Here is a 20,672-nt window from a genome sequence, read left to right as displayed (position 1 = left end):
AAATCGTATAGAGCAGTGCTTTTCAACCTTTTTGAGCTTCATTCGAACTTTTTTTGTAAAATAAATTTCAATCGCACAAACTAACCGAATATCGATATACAAAAAAAAGATGAAAATACAACATTTATTTGCTCAGATGTGCAACAAATTGGCTACTATGTATCTTAAGCTATCAAGTGTCTCATGAAAAATGCTATTATTTTCGCTCGTTTTGATTTCAGCTATTTCACTAACACCCTTTTACTAGTTAACTAGTGCTTGGATGGTCAGGTCCTAAAGCAGGGGTCACCAACACGCGGCCCGTGGGTCGCATGAGGCCCGCGATGTCATATTTTGCGGTCCGGGATCTGTTTTCAGAAGAACGCCCAGTACTGAAATTCATTTCTGTTTAAAAATATTGTCGACGTTGTTCAAAATGTGCTATTCTCCCTTTAGAAACGCGAAACCCCCTCCTTAAACGTGAAACCCCATCCATTTGAAATGGCCCTTCAGACCCTAATACTCGGTTGCAATTCAATAAGTCGTATTATCAGTGTTGCGCGCGGCCAAATAACGAAATGCGTGATACCAACTAGCGAGATTCGTCCCGCTGAGATAATTGCGAAATCAGTTCACCATTTAGCGAGATTCGTCCCGCTGAGATAATTGCGAAATCAGGTCATTTATTGCCGCGCGCTCGGCAATCGTTGCTAGCCTGATTTATCGCGTCTCCAACAAGCCTAGTTCCGCTGGCTTGAATAATCACATCTGCAATTGGCCGTGTGTGCACGATATCATCGCTGGTCTACACAATCGCATCTGCATTGGCTTGGTGCGCACGATATCATCGCTGGCCTGCACAATCGCATCTGCAATAGGCCTAGTATACGAAAGATATCGCTAGCCTAACTACCGCGTCTTGGGCCTACCGTACTTTGGCCGGGGTACGTAAGACGCATTCGTCAGCGCGCGTATTTTATTGTTCGATGTCTTGATAACGGCGGGTATTCAATTGTTCACGACAGATCAGGGAGTCGCTAATTAACAGCTCTTTCGGACTCGTCGACAAGCTTATCATACGCATTTAATCGTCAACACGAGGATGTTGCATAATCGTTATTTACCCATGTACTTAACCCTAATGAATTGATGCTATATTACAAGGGCCGTAACTGCCGCACCCCAAACCCAATTTATGCAATATTTTCAAACATATTTCGCGCTAGGCGCAATTTCAAGTCGCGAAATATCTTGATTATTGGGTGCTCTTCCCCCAAGAAAAACTACGCAAGATTTATAGAAATGGGCATATCGGCGTTGGCCAATTGGCCATTACCGCGGCACGAAGCACAAAGACATATAACGTTTTAGGCCATACCATCCTGCAGGAAAAAATTATAGGCCATTGAAGAAATACCAATCCGAAACCGTATGATCTTTCAGTCTAGTACGTTTGAGCGATTCTATATTTTTGATATAGCAGACAGGAGGTCAGGAAATAACATCATGTAACGAAGTCATATCAACGGGTCCACCCGCCCGAAGATGTTCAATCATTATTTACGGACTGTACAGTTTCAAAGACACCTCACTCAGCTCTACCGGTAAAACTCATTACGTGAGCAGAGAGGACAAGACATTGATAGCAATATATATGCAATTCCCGATCTTATTGACCGATTTTATCATGGATTATAGAAAATTTTCGCGCTTGGCGCTGGCTCACTGAAGTTCGGTTTATCACCATATGGGGGCCCAGGACCAACGTTTTGTAAGGCTGACGAAGTGCTGTTACGGCCCTGTAAATTACTAAATCCCCTTTTTTCGGCTGGCTAGGCCGAACAGACAGATAGTCCTGGCACCGTGTCGACCCAAAATTATACTCTTTGCGGTCTATACTTTAATAACCCATGAAAGGGCAAAATTTGCGTTACTGTAACTTGCAAATGGCAGTCTGTAATGATAGTATTTACTACTGTCCTCGTGCCTAGCACTAATCGAACAGGTATTACGGAAGCATTGATCATTGTTTAGCGAAAGTAAGCTGAAAGTGAATTTAACGCCATTTTCCCAGCCTCTGACGGGCTGCTATATGTCTGTCACTACACCAGCTTCCAAACCAGGGTTTTTGTTACGTAATAATTATAGTGCGAAAATATCAAGTCACTACGGCTTGTGAGAGCTACGACTAGTGGTGCGTCGTAAGTTAAACAAGTTTTTACAATTGCGTCGCAACAACTAAAGTTACACTGCCCTTGAATTTCGTATTATGTTTATTTGAAAAGCAATTATTATTCACGATTTTCATTCGCACTCATCCGGAATTTTCATTCGCACCGTTCGCTCCACCTTCGTCATTCGCACTCATCCGGGATTTTCATTCGCACCGTTCGCACCATGTTCGTCATCCGCACTGCAAATTTTTTCATTCGCACAAGTGCGAACCGTCACACAGGTTGAAAAGCACTGGTATAGAGCCACCACTGCTTCCGACTATGCCTCGTAAATTTATTTCTCTGATAAATATAGGCGTTCCAGGAGAAACGAGTCTCACACCATTATATTATGTTACGAGAGTACTTTTGAAAAAACTTCCTGACTTACAGTTGATGAATTGTACCTTTTCATGGTTTTCTTTCTACCCAATGGCAAATTTACTTTGTCAGCCATTATTTCAAAATAAATTGTGAATTGATTTTAGTTCCGTTAGACCCGACACAGTCATTGTTTGGCGAAGCAATCAATATTTCACATCAAGAGATACAACTTCACGCTCGTTGCAGTCTACCGTCCACTCCAAGCTTCTCTAAGTGTAACAGATTGGCTACCGACACGTTTACCAAAATTTGTATTACCGCTGAATCTTTCTCCACAAAAGCGTTCATCCGCAGCTGTTAACAGAAAGAGTGCGTGTTATTTGTTGAATGCATTATAGGCCTGGGGTAGTACTTATTTACTCATCTAGGATTTATGCGCATAAAAATTCACGCATAATACTTCGATGCAGACTTTGGGAATATGATTAGAGCCGGGCACAGTGATTCAAGTACTCGTATCTGTATCGAGTTTTAATTTTAATTGTTCGAGTTGGCATTGTTCCAAACAATCGCTTGACGAAATTGGCAATTTTTATGTTCATTGTGCTGCGGCGTTGCCATTGTTGAAACAATGCCGATTTTCTGACTGTTGCGGGCAGGGCTTTGGAGCAGCCGTAAATTTAAACTGCTCCAGCTCCGGCTCCGGAGCTCTCTTTTATCATACATTAGCTCCGGCTCCAGCTCCGGAGCCGCATTATAACCACTGCTCCGGCTCCAGCTCCGGCTCCGCCTCTGAAATTATCGAACGGTCCTGTCTATATCAGGGGTGGGCCGCAAATGTTGCCCGGGAGAGGGTTTTGCGTGGCCCGCAGGCTAATGTCTTATTATATTATGGAAAATGAATTGCCCAGATTGTGAGCTTGCAATGCCAACCAAAAATTACAATTCTGGCTGCGACACTTGGGATGTTGATGACTAAAATATCAGTTCCGACGCATTGGCAGATCCAGGGTCCGGTCACATTTTCAGTAAATCGTCGTACATTACAATAAACTAAAATAGTAGCGAAAATTTTCTTCATGCTTCGCGTGTTTAATTGTCACACGATTTCTTGCTTGGTAGCCTACCCCCTACTGAAAATGAAAAAACGCCTAATTTGCCCGATTGAGTCTATTCGCAATTACGGAAGAAAGTCTTTTCGCGTTTGAGATCGCATAAAAATTGTCGACGGTGAAATGTAGGCACAAAATGAGTGTCGCATATTATCGGAGACCTTAGATATCGATGTGTCCAGACGCCGAATAGTCGTGTCCTTGCAAATTGAGCCTAGCGGGTGGTATACAATAGACCCGCAATACTCACCTAGTTTATTTATAAACTTAGAAAATTTTACCCGCTTGGCGTGGCTAGTGAACCGCGCACTCGTTCGTCAATTGCATATGCCCCTTTAGCAGAAGAGGTTGGCCATTCCTGGTCTATATAGATTACTAATCTACTAACCTAGAGTCCGTCAGCCGTCAGTAACATCCGATGTAGCAACAAATACATATAGGTGCCGCCGTGCCGGCTTGTGACTTCATACTGGATACTTGTCAATTGTCGACAACATCATAGTTGCACTAGAACGCAATTTACTCCGTGCCATTGCTGTGCAAGTGTGCATAGCATTAAAATTCACGCCTGGTGTTCAATGATGATAAATCAGCAGATGTGGTTGTTGCATATATAATAGCATCTTATGAAATATGTCGGAGCCGGAGCTACTCCTCAAATAACGGGCTCCAGCTCCGGCTCCGGGCTCCGGCTCCAAAGCCCTGGTTGCGGGGTGGATCTATTGCCCTGCCAAGATTTTAATTTGTATTTTCTCAATCAGTGCGACACTAGATTTCGATTAAGATCAGTTAAAATAAATTTCAGCCCTCGGGTCACCGGCTAAAGCAGGGGCGAGCAACATACGGCCCGCGGGCCGGATCCGGCCCGCGAAGGGATTTTGTCCGGCCCGCGGACATTTTTCCGTCTTATATGATAATGTGGCCCACGGCTATAGTCTGCCGAGATACCCCGCTACTTACTTACTTACTACATCAAATTTTAGTGACTGTATGTTATTTTATACATGTATGCGCACTTTGCGCAGCGTGCGAGTGGAGTTTGCGCGTAAGTCCGTCGAAGCGAGAAGACTTGCATTATCGGCATTTACGATGTCCCAACCCTATTATCATTTATGGTAATCATGGTGTTTGTAGACTAAAATGGTCATTTACACCAGACCGATATTTCTAATTTTTGATTCCGTAACCGCCGACACGTAGCACGGCACACTTGTAGGCTTTTGTCAGACACCGTTTGTGCCAGGGGTCGCCAACTCAAAACGGGTCGCAGGCCACTTTTCAAATTTCGTAGATGCCGCGGTCCGCATGAATTTAATATCGAGATAAAATAGGACACACAGATGAACAACGATGCTATCTCATCACCTACTCAGCTCTAATGAATTGATATATTGGTAAACTTGGGGTACCGGGCTTACCGAACGCCTTGAAATATTAATTAAGGATTGCACGGTGAGTTGATTGATCACAGCATAGTGTCCTATCATAGTGTCCACATTATGGTCTTTAGAACACTATGGTCCTTAGAACACTATGGTCCTATATGGTGTGTGCACAAGCAAATCTCACGGCTCAGTGAAATTGGTCTACGTCACACTTTCCCTTTGGTGAAAGGCAATTTGACGGTAATTTTTGACCGGCTTGTCGATCAATAAATTTGATAAAACGGGTATCAATCGAAAGCTACCGCGGTACTGATTGCGAAAATATAAATTATATTCTACTCGTGGTCCTGGAACCCACCAAAATCAGCTTCGAATGTTGCATTGTAACAGAGTTTGGTATTGTGACGCAACCAGGCCGTCTGGGAGCAGGTGCGGAGCAGAGTAAACCGCAAGCGTATTGGCCCTTGTTGCCCAACATATTGAGCATTCACACTCTTACTCTCGTGCGTGCGCGCTAGCTCCTGAGCTGCTCAGACGGTATGGCTGTATCACAATACCAAACTCCGTTACAATGCTACATTTAAGGCTGATTGGGGGGGGGGGGTCCGGGACCTGTAGCAGAATAGAATTTTTATTTTCGCAACCAGCACCGCGGTAGGTTTCGATTGATACTCGTTTATTCAAATTTATAATTCGGCAAGTCGGTCGAAAACTATCGTCAAATTACCCTTGACCAAATGGAAAGTGTGACGTAGACCAATTTCACTGAGCCGTGAGAATTGCTTGTGTCGGCACCATATAGAACACTATGATCAGAGAGAAGCAGACATGGTGGCGCCTGTATGACAATGCTGTTCTCAAATCCACATTATAATCTCGTCATTATCGGCGAGAAATGGCTTTGACGTGACATTGCTGTCGTTAAAATACATTCATTAAACACGATTTATTCCTTGTGTATGTGGATAAGTGGGCGAATAATGTATCGATTCAGCAATCCGGCCCGCCAAGTACTTAATTTTCCTATATCCGGCCCGCCGACTGGAGAAGTTGCCCGCCCCTGGGCTAAACCAATAGCAATTACGCAACTTTGAAATTGTCACAAAGTGCAATGAAATCGGTATGGTCGAAAAGATACCAGAGTATCTAATGTGATTGATAAAAGGCATCATATTCTTTGTGGTTGCATAAAAGGTACATGTTAGAACTTTGATATATTACATTCTGTTATGACTTCATAATGAGTGGAACTCCATTTTGCCCAGCGCTCAATATGATGTACGTTTCCCGTGTCTCACAGCGATACTTTGAAATATCGGGAACCACTCTCCCATGAGGTGTCCGTACTACCTAAGCAATGTTGTAAAGTCAGTCTGTAGCTGATTTTCCATATATTGGCATATTCAGAAGTGCCTGCGAGATATTAAATTATAATGCAATGAATGTAGTTCTGAAGGCAATATTCAAGTTTAGTACCGCTAGTCACATATTCAAGCATCTGGTTTGATCCAAATTCAAATATATTCCGGACATATTCTTCATGAATAGCAAAATTTACACCACCTCCCATTAACCTCATTTGTGGGATACGATCGGACTGAAAATTTTGTCTTGTTTATTTTACTGTTTTTAGTCTTAGTTATAACTCGAATATCCTCATTTTTGGGTCCGTCGGTGCAAAACTGTCCCTATAGGCTGCAAGATTCCCTCGGCAGAATCGGCTCGTGAACTGAGGGAAAATATTTCCGCACAACATTACGAATATATTTGAATTAGCAGAAACAGAGCAATGTTTTGAGTCCGAGTACCGGGCGAGGTTTTTGTATGCTCCATTTGCTGTGTGTATTCAATTCACCCAAGCTGAGTCAATGGACTTGTATATATATATTAAGGCAACTGATTAATAACGATAATTCAGTGATTTAGGTAATAAGATTGATCAATTACCTAAATGTTCTTCCAACCGAGAAATGAAACTCAGAAATATAAGGCGGATCACTGATCCGTGGTAGCAGCCCTCTCCCTCCATGAGAGACACCAGACGAAAATGAAACTATACGCTGATTGTTACGCTTTACAACTTGACAACATAATAATCGCTATAAAAAGCGTGGCGAATTACCTATCCCCTCCCAAATATGACATCTTCAATTTCAAAGCGTACGGTAGCTAACATTTCAATTTTCTTAAAATGAATATTGTACTTCGAATTATTATGTTACACGGGTAACAGTAATAATATTACCATCAGCACATATTGGTTTGCTATCACAGAAGAATTGTCTCTTCAGTTGACATAGGCGATGCGAGCCCCGTGCGTCAGTACTTATTCCAAAACAAGCTCGATCTCCCCAATTTTCTGCTGCTAAGGATGTGATTTCGTCGCTTCCATCACTGAAAATATTTAATCGGAAGAAATGAAGATTTCGGAATTATTGTCTTATCCAACATGGATCCTATGAGCATGTGGCGTGAAACCTTCACAAACGTTGTCATCCGTTATTGACAATCCAATATCGAAAATATCGATAAGCAATCATAACTAACTTTCTATTACATGTAACCTCGTACATTTTATTATGCCGTAGCCTAATATCGCTACCTCTCTCAGATCTGCAGCTATCATGAATCGTGCCTTCCTGGCGTGTACCTCGAAGAGAACGAAATTGATGCAAACAGGGAATGCGTCGGTTAGAGTTATCACTTAAGTTGGAACGAAAAAATATCAGAACTTAATGGGAGCGAGACACATTTGATCGTTTGCTATATAGCGATCGCAATTACAGGTGATATAAATCTGAATATTCACAGTTTGGAAAAGGATACGTTTCTAATAAACTAGAAAATTACATATTATAAGCATGTGCATTGTGCAACAAGCCAAATCAAAAAGACATCGCAAAGATCGCGTTTTTGATATCCGTGGTTACGTATCCAATACAACTATATCCTGATTACAACAAGCACGTTTTACCAACAGCCATAAGGCAAGTAACGAAAAAAACAATAAATTGTAATCATCAGCGTCAAGCAAATCTTATCCACGCTCTTTTAACATTTTTTCAGCGTAGGACTATTTGACTCTTCCACCCATAAAAATGAAGCAACTCCTTCCAAGTACCCCATTCTATTTGACAGTCAGAAAATACAAAACAACGAAGTTTACTTTCACAAACTATTACTGTCGCAGATGGGAAAGTCTAAATCAGGGGTCCCCAGACTATTTATGGCCGTGACCCCACATTTCGATTTGAAAATCTTTCGCAACCCCACCTCTCAATTTGGCGTGCTGGTTACTAAAATAATGGTCAGCACCTTCACCCAAACCTATACTCACGAGCTGTGTGTGACGCTGACAGCTATATGTGCAGAGTAATAGCAATTATGAACTCGTTAACCTCCGTTCTAAGACCAAGAAACTCAATCAAGACTATAGCAACGTATATCGGTCTTTTGCAACGATTTCTATCTACATCAGCGGTTCTCAACCTGGAGGAGGCGGGAGGCTCTCAGGAAGCGCAAGAAATTGACTAGGTCTGTATGAATTCTGACTAAACATGTGTATCACAACCATTCTGAGAAGACGATTGTTGAAGATGAAACTTATTTCGTATTCAAGAAAGCTCGCCAAATTCAAACTCCAGCAGTAGCGCTCAACGGAGTATAGGATGCTTTCAAATTCATTTGAGCAAGTTTTTGATATTCTTTGAAGATTTACAGCAATTCCCACGTGTAAGTCATTCATTACTCCATAGCTTTGGCAGTAGCCTAAAGCTCGGTGCGCTGAGTAGCTGTTCTTAACAGCTGGCAAACTGCACTGCCTAAGACAGACTTAGATGCAATATAGATTGACCGGTTTTGCACTCAATTGGGCTGCTTTAAATCAATACAATTTAATTCAATTCCAAAACTGATCAGCCTAGGGCAAGTTTTTGTTGCAGTGAAATCCGTGGAAAGTTACATTTCCGGCTCAGCTCTCGAAATACCCGTAAAAGCGTTACTTCGGTGCTGATTTACGGTGTTTCAGTCGAATTTGGCCGTGTATTTCACCAAAATCAAAAATACTTTCATGAAAAATCGAGAAAGTTGCAAAATGTTGCTAAAAGTTGCATGAAAAAAATAGACAAAAGTTGCACCGTAAGATTTTTTCAAACAGCCTAAAACAGCATTCTACATATCTTACGAGTATTTAGGAAGCTGCCGGAAGCTGTAAAAAAAAGTTGCAAAAGTTGCAAAAAGTTGCCCTACTGATCAAATCTAGCATGGCAGTACAGAACGACGCGATGCTCTCTGTATTCACTACCAGCATTAGCATTAGTCTCGGTGCAACCTACCTTGAAATTAATTTGTGACCTGTTCTATGTTGTTGTTTTTTTTGCTATTTTCAAACAAGTTTAGGAAAATTTGTCAGAAATGTTAATGACTCAGCAACGGAAATGTGGATTCAAACTTGGCGTGAGACATACCATACTTATAATCAGGGTTGCCATACCGTCCTTATTTCTAAGATTTGTCCTTATTTTGAAGGGCCACGTCTTAGAAAACTCGACTGTCCTTATTTCTAAGAAATGTCCTTATTTTCGACTTGCGTCCTTATTTTGTCTTATTTCCAACCACTACAGAACTTCGATCGTTTTCCTCTGGTATCTCTGTTGCATAATATTCTAAAATTATGCTTTTGCGTCGAGATTTTATGACATCATAAATGAAAGGAACTCTCGTGACGTACACACAATAAGATTTGACTTCTAAGTGGTGAGATAGCTAAGGCAGTGGGTGGTATAGCAGTTTAGTCTGTACCAAGCTACCGCAGCGGACGTCATTTTAGCAGTAAACAGCAGTACCAGGTTCCTGCTGTTTGGTCTACAGCAGAATAAGCTCAAGCTCCGGGGAAGGCAACATATATTGAGTAGTGAAAAAAGACGCAGTGCAGTCGACACATCGGTTGAAAAGTAGTTAAGCTATAAATCATTGGTAAATTTATCTAAATTATGTTGCACTTGCGCATATAGTTTTAGCTACTAATAAGGCTAAATCTGATTAGCTAAAATGAGCAGGCGTAAAAACGTTTTTCGTGGCGATTATGAGAGAGAATTCAAAGGTATCTAACGAAGCTTAAAGGGCGAGTGTTTCGCACATTGCAATATCTGCAATTGTGACATTAACCTGGACTCCATAGGAAAGACCGCAATTTCAACTCACATTGATACCGCAAAATACAAGAAGTGTGTCATAATGATTAATTTGAGCCAGTCGATGAATAATTGTTCCACAAGTCGATCAGCACCAACGACCACAGACTACAAGGCAGCTGCTGCAGAGGGCACCTGGGCATTCCATACTGTCAAATACCAACAATCATTCCTCACGAACGATTGCACATCGCAATTGTTCAAAGCAATATTCCAACATCGCAAATAAGTTTTCTTCGGCCAGGATCAAGACTACAAGCATTATTGTTACTGGAGTTCTTGCTCCATACGCTCAAAAATGGTTTTGTCTAAACTTGGTGTACGGCCTCTTTCCATCTTGGTTGACCACTCTAATCACGAGGTGAAGGAGTTTGGTTTATCATCCTAAGTGGGAAAGACCAAGGTTCTTTTTTTGGGGGATAGGGGGGCTGACGAAGTGCTGTTCGGCCCTGAGTATAGGTAAACCTAGACCTGAGCTGTCGTGAGATCCATGAAGCACTTTCTAATAACACGGAGTTGCTGGAGCAGATTGTTTCTGGCGAAAAGTATAGCATGTGATATGCCACGCCTCGTATAAATACAAAGTATGTACAAAAATGCTTTTTCATGCTAATCTAATTTTTCGACTGTCCTTATTTTTGGGTCCATGTCGATGGCAACCCTGCTTATAATATTAGATCAGAGATTGGTAACCTGCGGCCGTAGAAGGAAACTCAATTAGTATGAGTTGGCGGCCGTCGACATGCAAATTGAAATTACGAATTCGCGCCCAAAATTTTGAGAGATTTCAATTAATTTTGAAATTTACTTCGCGCTCCGCGTAATTAAACATAGCTTCATTTTTCGATTTTAACATAGTAGCGCCCTTCTCAATCTGATGCGGAATCGGGATCGTATGCTCCTCACGAAAGAAATTTGTTTATGGTACACTGTAAAAAAAAACCTCGATTTACCGCGAAATGTTTGGAAGCACGGTAGCCAGACATTTCGCGGTAATTTAACATTACCGTTAGTCAATGTAAATTTAACTTACACTCGTCCGGTAATCTCACTTTGCACGCCAGACTGTAATGTTACAGTCACCTCTGGTATATCCAATCTGCATTTTACCCTGTATATTTGCCACTCAGACTGTAATTTTACCGCCTACCCACATACATGCTGTCTGTGTAAATCAGGATTACATACATACCAGCTTGTAAATTCACGTACATCCCATGCCTATCGCAAAGCAACCCTATGCTAAAATATCGCAAAAGCTTCTTCACACCCCAAAACGACATTGGAACAAACTGTATATTCATTCATGATTCACGTTGAGAAGATTATCGATGGAAGTATTGCTGCTTGAGGTCTAATTCTTCTTTAGGAGACATGCAGTAACACGAGTGGTCTCCAACCATTGGCCAAACTTCCAATTGTTTCTTTTTTTCGACCTCATTCCTTCTGTGTAGCTAGTATCTTGCAGTTCCACTAAAAAGAATTCAAGTCGCTATATTAAGCAAAGTCCCTAACCTAGATATGACATTATAAAGACTACTAAGACAAATAGGGTAACAAAAATATAACAATTCTTGAAGTACTGGTACTGGTACATATTGTGGTGACGGCTCCGCCGTTTACATGATATAGCAGAGATTCATGACTTACTTTATCAAATGCAGCGGGCAAGTTATAAATGATAATGCATCTTCGTGTGGGCCAATTATTATTAGTCATGCACTTTATTGCATGCTGTTATTTCTTGACCCCCGTCCATCGTATCGGTAGTGGAAATATATTGAAATCGCCCTAGCGCACCATAAAAAAATTTCTTTCGTGAGGAGCACACGATTCTGATTCCTGCTCAGATTTAGAAGGGCGCTACTATATTAGAACCGAAAAATTAAGTTATGTTGAATTGCGTGGAGCGCGAAGAAAATTTCAAAAATAATTAGAATCTCTAAAAAAATTGGGTAATTTCAATTTGCATGTCGACGGATGCTAACACATACTAATTGAATTAGGTGTTGACAGCCACACAAATTCCCATCTAAGACAGCAGGTTGCCCATCCCTGATGTAATAGTATACATATGGTATGTCTTACGCCAAGTTTGAATCCGCATTCCAGTCTTTAACATTTTTGACAAATTTCCCCAAACTTGTTTGAAAATAGCAAAAAAACATCGGACAGGAGATCAATTTGTTTCAAGATAGGTTGCACTGAGACTAATCCTAATGCTGGTGGTGACTACAGTGAACAAGGCGTCGTTCTGTACTGCCATGCTCAATTAGATCAGTTTTGGAATTGAATTGAATTGTGTTGATATAGGGTAGCTTAATTGAGGGCGAAACCGAGCAAGCTATATTGCATCTATGTCTGTCTTACGCAGTGCAGTTCGCCAGCTATTAACAACAGCTACCCAGCGCAACGAGCTTTAGGCTACTGCCAAAGCTATGAAGTAATGAATGACTTACATGTGGTAATTCCTCTAAAATCTTCAAAGAATATCAAAAATTTGCTTAAATGAAGTTGAGCGCGACTGCTGGAGTTTGAATTTGGCGAGGTTTCTTGAATACGAAATAAGTTTCTTCTTCAACAATCGTCTTCTGAAAATGGTTGCGAAACACATGTTTAGTCAGATTTAATAAACACTTAGTCAATTTCTCGCGTTCCCCAGGTTGAGAACCACTGATCTTATGTATTGAAGCAAAAGGTTCCTCATTTGAGGTGGCATGTGTGCCAAACAAATCCTGCAGTGAATGGAAACATCTCTATGCTATAGCCCCAAAATGACATTAACATGCCAACAGTTTCAACTACTCCGCGGCAGAGTATGTGGTGTCACAGGTCAGTATATAAGTCGACTAACATCCCAAAATAGAACAGAGAATGCGGCTTATGAAATATTTCAATCATGAAATCAAAGTCATCCCGGTGGTGTGCACAGTCGTAGATATTCACGGTAACGAATACTATGTAGTAATGTACCTTGTACGATGCGTATCCCAATCAGCATTCCTAGGAATCTTCAACGATCGTGTCCACTTTCTTCAAGCACAACAAGCTTCGCCCAGCCCTTTGCTCAAATCTCAATTCTCAATAATGGCCAGACGACGATACGACACTCTCACGATTTCGAAATAAGTGGTATTCATCCGCTGACATGCCACCAATAATATTTACTGGCCACTGCGTTATAATGTTTGATTTAGGTAGTTTTTTTCGTACAGAAACAGGTATCATTACTTCTAGCCCCTTTCTTTTCTATTGAATTGCGTATAAATGGATATTTATTCAATGTGTTGTCACTACTTATACTTACCGTACTTACTTAACCAGACGCTGCTTGTGATGTCACAGTTGTGCGTTGGTTGTTTTTCGTAACGCGTAACGGTAACCTAATGTAACCTTATAACTAGGGCAGTTTTTTTTTTACCTAAAAAAAATAAAATTTTGACCTAAAAAATCAAAATTTTGACTTTTTTTTACCTAAAAAATCTGAATTGTGACTAAATTTTGACCTAACGTATGCAAATTAGGTGTTTTCCCACACAATGTTAAAATTGCACCACTTATCTTCATTCCTGGTTTGAACTGGCCGTTCTAACGAAGTAGTTTGACCTGAAAAACGTTTTTGGCTTAGAAACGGGCATGTTTTTACATGAAAAAAAAACAATATTTTAACGAAATCTGACCCTATGAAGAATTCCTGTGGTTATGGTAGAAATAATTAAAATATTTTGTAGTACAACGAGAGATGCTTTCCTACATTCTTGGGTAGAAAGTGCATGTCCTTACTAAGAAGCTTGTCAAGGACGTTCAACAGCAGCAGTTGTTGGCCGACAACACTCAAGTTGTGCGTACACTGCTGGTGTTGGTGACACACCGTGTTGCTTCATTCTGACAATGTTGTCTACATCACAATTTTTCATCATGCGCTTCTTAATATAAGAATGATGCAATGCACAAGAAGTCTTCCTTCAGTTAGGATATTGCGGCACGTTGACCATAACACCATGTCTACCTATTAGTTTTTTTTTTACCGTTTATGATTCACAATGAGCAGACGATTAGCCGTTTACAGCGGTAGGCCTATAAAATAGGCTAAAAGCGGTAAAATATCAAATTATAAGTTCACCGACAGTGCTAAATCAACGATACAAACAAAATGCAGACGTCAATTTTTTCTTCATTTTCTGAAAAATTTTGACAAATTTTGACCTAACGCTACAATTTTGACAAAATTTTGACAAATTTTAACATGTCAAAAAAAAACCGCCCTACTTATAACCTATTACAGGTCGCCTGGTTCGCCATTAACAAATGGTCAACTTGGCATGCGGTGCTGATGTTTCTAGTTTCCCGAACAATATTATACATCCTAAACTGATGTTCTAACTCATCAGTCCTATCCGTGACAATGAATGTAACCAGTGAGACCGGCCGTATAGCCATAGCCTTATAATATAATATAGTGGGTATCTACGATTGTCAGTTGTTTCTTTTACCCTACTATTGTACTATACTGAAATTGGTACTAGGACCAACAGCAATTTCCGTATGATAGACCCCAGACTCGCGAACGAGGTTGAATCACGTCAAATCACCACGAGAATGATATCAGTAGCATTCAGTTCCACGTATATACATTGTCTGCAGAGATTTTCAAGCTAATCAATTTTGCCAGTAGCCTGGTAAACTTCAGTAACGAGTAACTGTCAGTAATTTTGCGAAGAAATTCTGGTAACTTGACTTTAGAGCTAAATTGAGGTAATATTACATATCAAAATGTAAAATTACAAGCTAGGCACAGTTATTGGCAGCTACCGGTAATTCGTTGCAAAATTTACAGAGATTTACCAGTAAATCTACCAGATTTTTTACAGTGTATATTTGGACGATTTCAATATATTTCCACTACCGGTACAATCGACAATCCTGATGGGGGGTGAAGGAATAACAGCATGCAACAAAGTGACTAATAACATTCGACCTACCCGAAGATGCATTATTATTTATTACTTGCACTAAATTTTTGGAAGCACTCCCTCCATGAACCCGACCGGCGAATCTAATCAAATCGGCTGAGAAAGGATAAATATTTGAAATAAATATGTGATACTGCTACTATTAATTATGGAATTCATTCGTAAATCTGAACAATATGCAATCCCAGCAGTTATTCATAACATCGACACTCGCGATTTCGGTGCGTACAACAGGCCGTTGTGAAAAGTAGAATAGTCCTGAGTTCACCGGGAATGGATATGGACTGGTCAGATTAACATAGGTATTTTGCGTCCAGTTAATTCATTACAGCTATGCCATGGAATGCGGCCGCAGGCTACATAAGTAATCGAAATGCGGCCGTGATTATGAAAAAGGTTGCCTACCTCTGTATTAAATGTTGTGCTCTTTTTGACATGACGATAAGTGCAGGGGGTTCAGGGGGGCGCAATTTTTTTGATCATCGTCAAGGGGGGTGCATGTCCAAAAAGGTAGAAAACCGCTGATCTACATCAAGTCAAAATATAGTCAAGTACTCCTACGTGAAATATGCGTCACGCGAAATAAAGACAGCGATCTGTATCAGTGGTTTTCAACCTGCGTGACGGTTCGCACTGGTGCGAATAAAAAAAATTGCAGTGCTAATGACGGAAGTGGTGCGAATAGTGCGAATGAAAAATCCGGATGAGTGCGAATAAAAATCCTGAATAATCGTTCATTTTTCTGACGTAGAATAATTCAAATAGACCTTATAGGAAATTCAAGCGCAGTGTAACTGTTGTAGTTGAGACGCAAATGTAAAAAATTGTTTAAATGGACGCACCACTAGTCGTAGCTCTCACAAGCCTTCGTAAATTAATGTTTTCGCACTATATAATTCTTACGTAATCAAAACCCTGGTTTGGAATCTGGTGTAGTTGCAGACACACAGTATATCAGCCCATCTGAGCCAGCGGCAGGCTGGAAAGATTGATTTTCTGCTTTCTCTCGCCAAACAATCATCATATTTTCATAATAACTGTTCGATTAGCGTGAGGCACGAGGATAGTAGTAAATACCATGATTACAGACTCACATTCGCAAGTTACTGTAACGCAAATTTCACCTTTTCAAGGGTTATTAAGTATGGACCGCATGGGTATGATTTGGGGTCGACACGGTGCGAGAGCTAGCTGTTAATATGTATCTATGTAATATTTGTTGAATTTATTGCAAAAAAATCCTGCGATAGTTTTTACATCTCCAAGGTCACTGTGTTGGGTACTGTAGTTAATAAGCGAGCCACGCAGAAATATGGCTTGATCATGAGAATCAGACGACCTTTATTTTGAATTCATGATAAGATTTGTCCGAATGTTTTCTCTGGGAAACATGAACGAGGACCGTTGGAACGAACTGGTGTAGGTGTGCTGTGCAACGAGCGAGACCAGGCCTATGAGACTCATTCATTTCGAGGCCAACCCCGTCTGCGTTTTGGTTAACATACCGCTGATAAAATACGGTGCCGCTGATAAGATACGATGCCAAAAACATCAGCGGCGACAAAACCTTGGCCAAAAATGACTGTCGCTGGATGGCCAAACCTTTCTATATGGATATGTTCCGTTGTCGGCACGGAATAGTCCCGTTCTTGTAATCTCATTAGACAGTAGGACAAATGCGACACGCGGAGGAATTTTCTTCACCCTAATTTGAAATTGCGTGCGTCAGACATCTTTTATAGAGCTGTGTTGGGTAGAATTGTGGTGTGCACGTTCTGTTCGTCATACATGTCCGTAAAATCGTAGCATATACTACTGTAATGCTAAAAATGAATTCCTTTTCATGGGCGAGGCTCGCGTCGGGAGATCCAACAAATATTCAGATTTTGGTGGTAGGCCTATATTCTAAAATGCTACTTTAAGGTTAATATGATTTTTCAAATTAGATTGAGCTGAAGAGCCGAACAAACCGTATCATGACTTCATTGCCTCTTCTCATGTATACTCGCGAGACAAAAAATGGGAAATCGAAAAAAATAGAGAACTCAAGTTGGAGCAACGTATCATAAGGTAGCGAGCTCTAATGTGCCTACTCTACCTGATGATAATGATTTTGACCTGATTTTCCAAGACGTCAGGCACAAGCCTCAACCAACACAAGCATTTGGATCACCGGAGCACTGGATCCTCCGGGACCTTTGTGTCATCTCTTAAAACCGATTCCTGCCTGAAAGCATTTTTCACTCGCGGAAAATACGCTGTATTTTGGATATGAGTGCAGAGGAGTCCTTAAGACCTGGCCATCCAAGCACTATGGTGTGCGTTATTGTACAAAATCCAACAACTTGTTTGACCGAGAAGCGTTTTAGTGAAATAGTTGCAGTCAAAACGCGGGAAAAGAGTTGACATTTTATTGAGACACTTCATGGCCCAAAAACTATAGCAGCCAATTTGTTGCACATCTGAACAGAATGTTCTTATGTATCTTCATCTTCTTTTTGTATAGCAATTTTCGGTTGGCTTGTGCGAATGAAATTTAGTTTCCCAAGAAAGTGCGAATGAAGCTCAAAAAGGTTGAAAAGCACTGATCTGTATTATACAAGTCATTCGCTCGCGCCGAGCATGTGACTATGTATTATACTGTTAACACACAACTCTACCGGTCACGCGTAATTTTCATGTATAGAAAAATGACCGTCTCACTCAATATAAATAAAGCTCCCGACACTTTAGTCCGGTGATTCTCAACCTTTTTGACCTCGGGGACCAGGAAAACTTCAAAACAACCGGTGAACTTTCGGAAAGCAAAATTGACTCTAAATTTCATCATGATAAATGCCTGCAACTTTAATGCAACATTGGTAACTTCATTTGATGGTGTCTTTTTGATACGAGATACTAATATGTGGTTCTCTTGAAGTTTCTGCAAGGCGAGGTTTGCTGATTGTGATTGTTCGGCATCCTTGGAAAAAAGGCAAGTATTTTATTTACTATAGCAGGGGTCGGGAATCTATGACTCGCGAGCAATATATGACTCTTTTGGGTATAAGATATGCCTTCTTTGACAAATTCGTGATTTTGAACCTAATTTACTAACGAGTTGCTGCAATATTGATTAATTTTCATAACGGCTAGATTAAGTGCACTCGTGGCAGCATAAACATGTCTTTGAGAGGTCAAGACAGTGGGGTGACCAAGGTTAAACGCTCATACCCCATTTTCAAAATTCTCAGATTTAAGTTGTTGTCGTGCCGGCGACTAACACCACTCACGAATTCGATCTACCCGACATGTTCTCGACTGGTAGGTAGCTTTCTAGCACTGACCTAAATGTAGGTGTGTAGCGCAATTTATGTGACGCCGAATATACTTGAGAAGATTATCAATATTTAGATTTTGGGAATCAGTGCGACAATTCAATTCGATTAATATCAGTGAATATTAATTTTGAGCTATTTATAATGAGGGTGAGGCGTGGCCTGTCTGTGTCTAACCTGTGCCTTAGCGTTACTTTCGAGCTATATTTTCGAACTGTAAATATGAAAATTCCATGATTTTGGGAGTGAAAATAATCAAAATATAGTCCTCCATAAACATCGATAGAAAATACCCAAAAATAATCATTACCGATTTCACAATTTTCCTTCACTCATCCCTGACGACATGTGAAGCACTGCCACACATACCTCCGTAGACCCCACGTCACTGACGTAGGCTGTCACACCTTGCAGTGGGTAAAGAAAGGGTATGTCTGCCGTAGTCATTATGTTTGTCTCAATATGTGCAGAAAAAATATGGCGCACACGACGAATCCCATGTTGTTATCAATACGTCACGGATTTTATGCCGCAACAGGTAAATGACATGTATGGCTCTTTCGGAGTCACAATTAAAAATATTGGGTTAATATGGCTCTTAGACCGAAAAAGGTTCCCGACCCCTGTACTATAGCCATCAATATACTGCCAAATGTCGCTTATTTGCACAGTCGAATTTTACCGAAGTTTGTTTGAAAATAGCTTTCGCATATAACTTGTCCGAAACGAGATGTAGGCTACTCTTAAACAACTTCATATGTCACTTGCACCATTGTGACACACGCCCAAAGTAGACCATGAACTCTCATTTGCGACATCATACAAATAAAAATGTTCCTAAATCCTGAATACGGTTACAATTTGATGTTTTATTATCTGGTGCTAGCGCACAACTTCGTGATTTCTGAAATTACGGTATAAAATTCAAATATATTTGGCGGGCCGGCAGGAAACTGGCCACGGACTAGCGGTTGAGAAACACTGCTTTAGTCACCATATTACAGTGATGGCGTGACACCAGCCTTTAGATATAGTTAATAGAGCTTTAAAATGACGCTTCGACCGACGTTATTTTTCGGGACCCCATTCCTCAGATGTCGTGTTCTCTTATATTTTGAAGAAATGAACCAAAATACTTGTAAATGACTCGCTGATAGCACCCTCTTAGTTGGCATTGGTATTTAATTTTCGTCACCGCGAGCCGAGAGAATAGACAAACGATCCCATGGCGGGTCACGACCACTATAATTTGTGAACCCCAGGTCTAGTTACATGATCATTTCTGTAAGTGCGTGAGTACTCCGAACAAGTATAAATACGTCCATACTCACCGCATGGGGTTGTCTTGCACGAATATGTTGAGTCAGCGGTACATTTGTACATGATTCGGTGCGAGTATAATCACGACAGGAATGACAAATTCATAATGAAGGTTTCGCGCTAAAGTTCTTGATCTACTGTTAGCATATGATTGCTTTCTGACGTATTTATAAAAAGAAAATTAGGGCTATTGCGCAGACGTCAGGCTACATAGATTTCTGCCTAGATACCTGATTTAATAATGTAAAACCAACAGTTTTTTTTACTGTCGCTTCTATTCATAGCGGATATGGTGGCTTTTTAATGATATACTGTCGATTATTATTATCGGTTTCCCAACGTACATATCCGCGAACCACCAACTTGAAGACTAACTGGATGAATTATGTTACAAAAGGCGCAAATGACCGCCGACTCGTTATATCACCTGCAGTGTTCATATCCGTCACAGAACCTGTTCTTACTAATACACGTCATCCCATCGTTACATCGAAACGTTCCGTTTGGACAGTTGCGGTCTGAAAAAAATTGTATAAATAGAAGTCGACATATAGCAATGATTTAACACAAACGCAAGCACAATTGACAGGTTTTGGTATTATTGATGAAATCAGTGATAGTCGCACTGTTGTTCTAAATACAAAGTGGGCCTACCTCAAATAGTATCGAACCTGGCTTGATGACCGGAATTATAATTCAGAATAACACCGATTGGCGCAGCGTCCCACTCGATCAGCTATTTTTATTGGCGCAAGACTGGCCTGGAACGGACACGGCACAACGAATATTCCCAATACATGCCCAATCTACTGTTTTCGGCTATCTGCAAGCTGCAAAGCAGAGATTATATAAGTTAG

General features: G+C 40.7%; 1 protein-coding gene and 1 long non-coding RNA gene across 2 annotated transcripts in view; both read right to left on the bottom strand.

Moving 5' to 3' along the window:
* The window catches only part of LOC145453383 (uncharacterized), a 67,004-nt gene extending 46,513 nt beyond the window's left edge, over positions 1–20,491 (bottom strand). The window contains exons 1-3 of the mRNA XM_080331349.1: positions 20,243–20,491; positions 7,259–7,407; positions 2,835–2,870 (exon numbers count right to left, since the gene is read on the bottom strand). Coding sequence (XP_080187475.1) covers positions 2,835–2,870; positions 7,259–7,407; positions 20,243–20,292 — 235 coding nt within the window. The 5' untranslated portion in view covers positions 20,293–20,491. The remainder of the gene's footprint in view (positions 1–2,834; positions 2,871–7,258; positions 7,408–20,242) is intronic.
* On the bottom strand, positions 11,466–15,568 carry LOC145453384 (uncharacterized). Its single transcript, XR_013919747.1, has 4 exons — positions 14,482–15,568; positions 13,179–13,598; positions 12,665–12,796; positions 11,466–11,678 (listed from the first exon to the last, which is right to left on the bottom strand). It is a non-coding gene; the product is annotated as an uncharacterized LOC145453384 (long non-coding RNA).
* Positions 20,492–20,672: the final 181 nt, after the last annotated feature.

Source organism: Botryllus schlosseri, chromosome 13 (assembly GCF_051294905.1).
Source record: "Botryllus schlosseri isolate E-star chromosome 13, Bs_hap1, whole genome shotgun sequence".
Classification (NCBI taxonomy): Eukaryota; Metazoa; Chordata; class Ascidiacea; order Stolidobranchia; family Styelidae; genus Botryllus; species Botryllus schlosseri.
The sequence above is the reverse complement of the archived record's forward strand: the minus strand, read 5'-3'. Positions and strand labels throughout refer to the sequence as shown.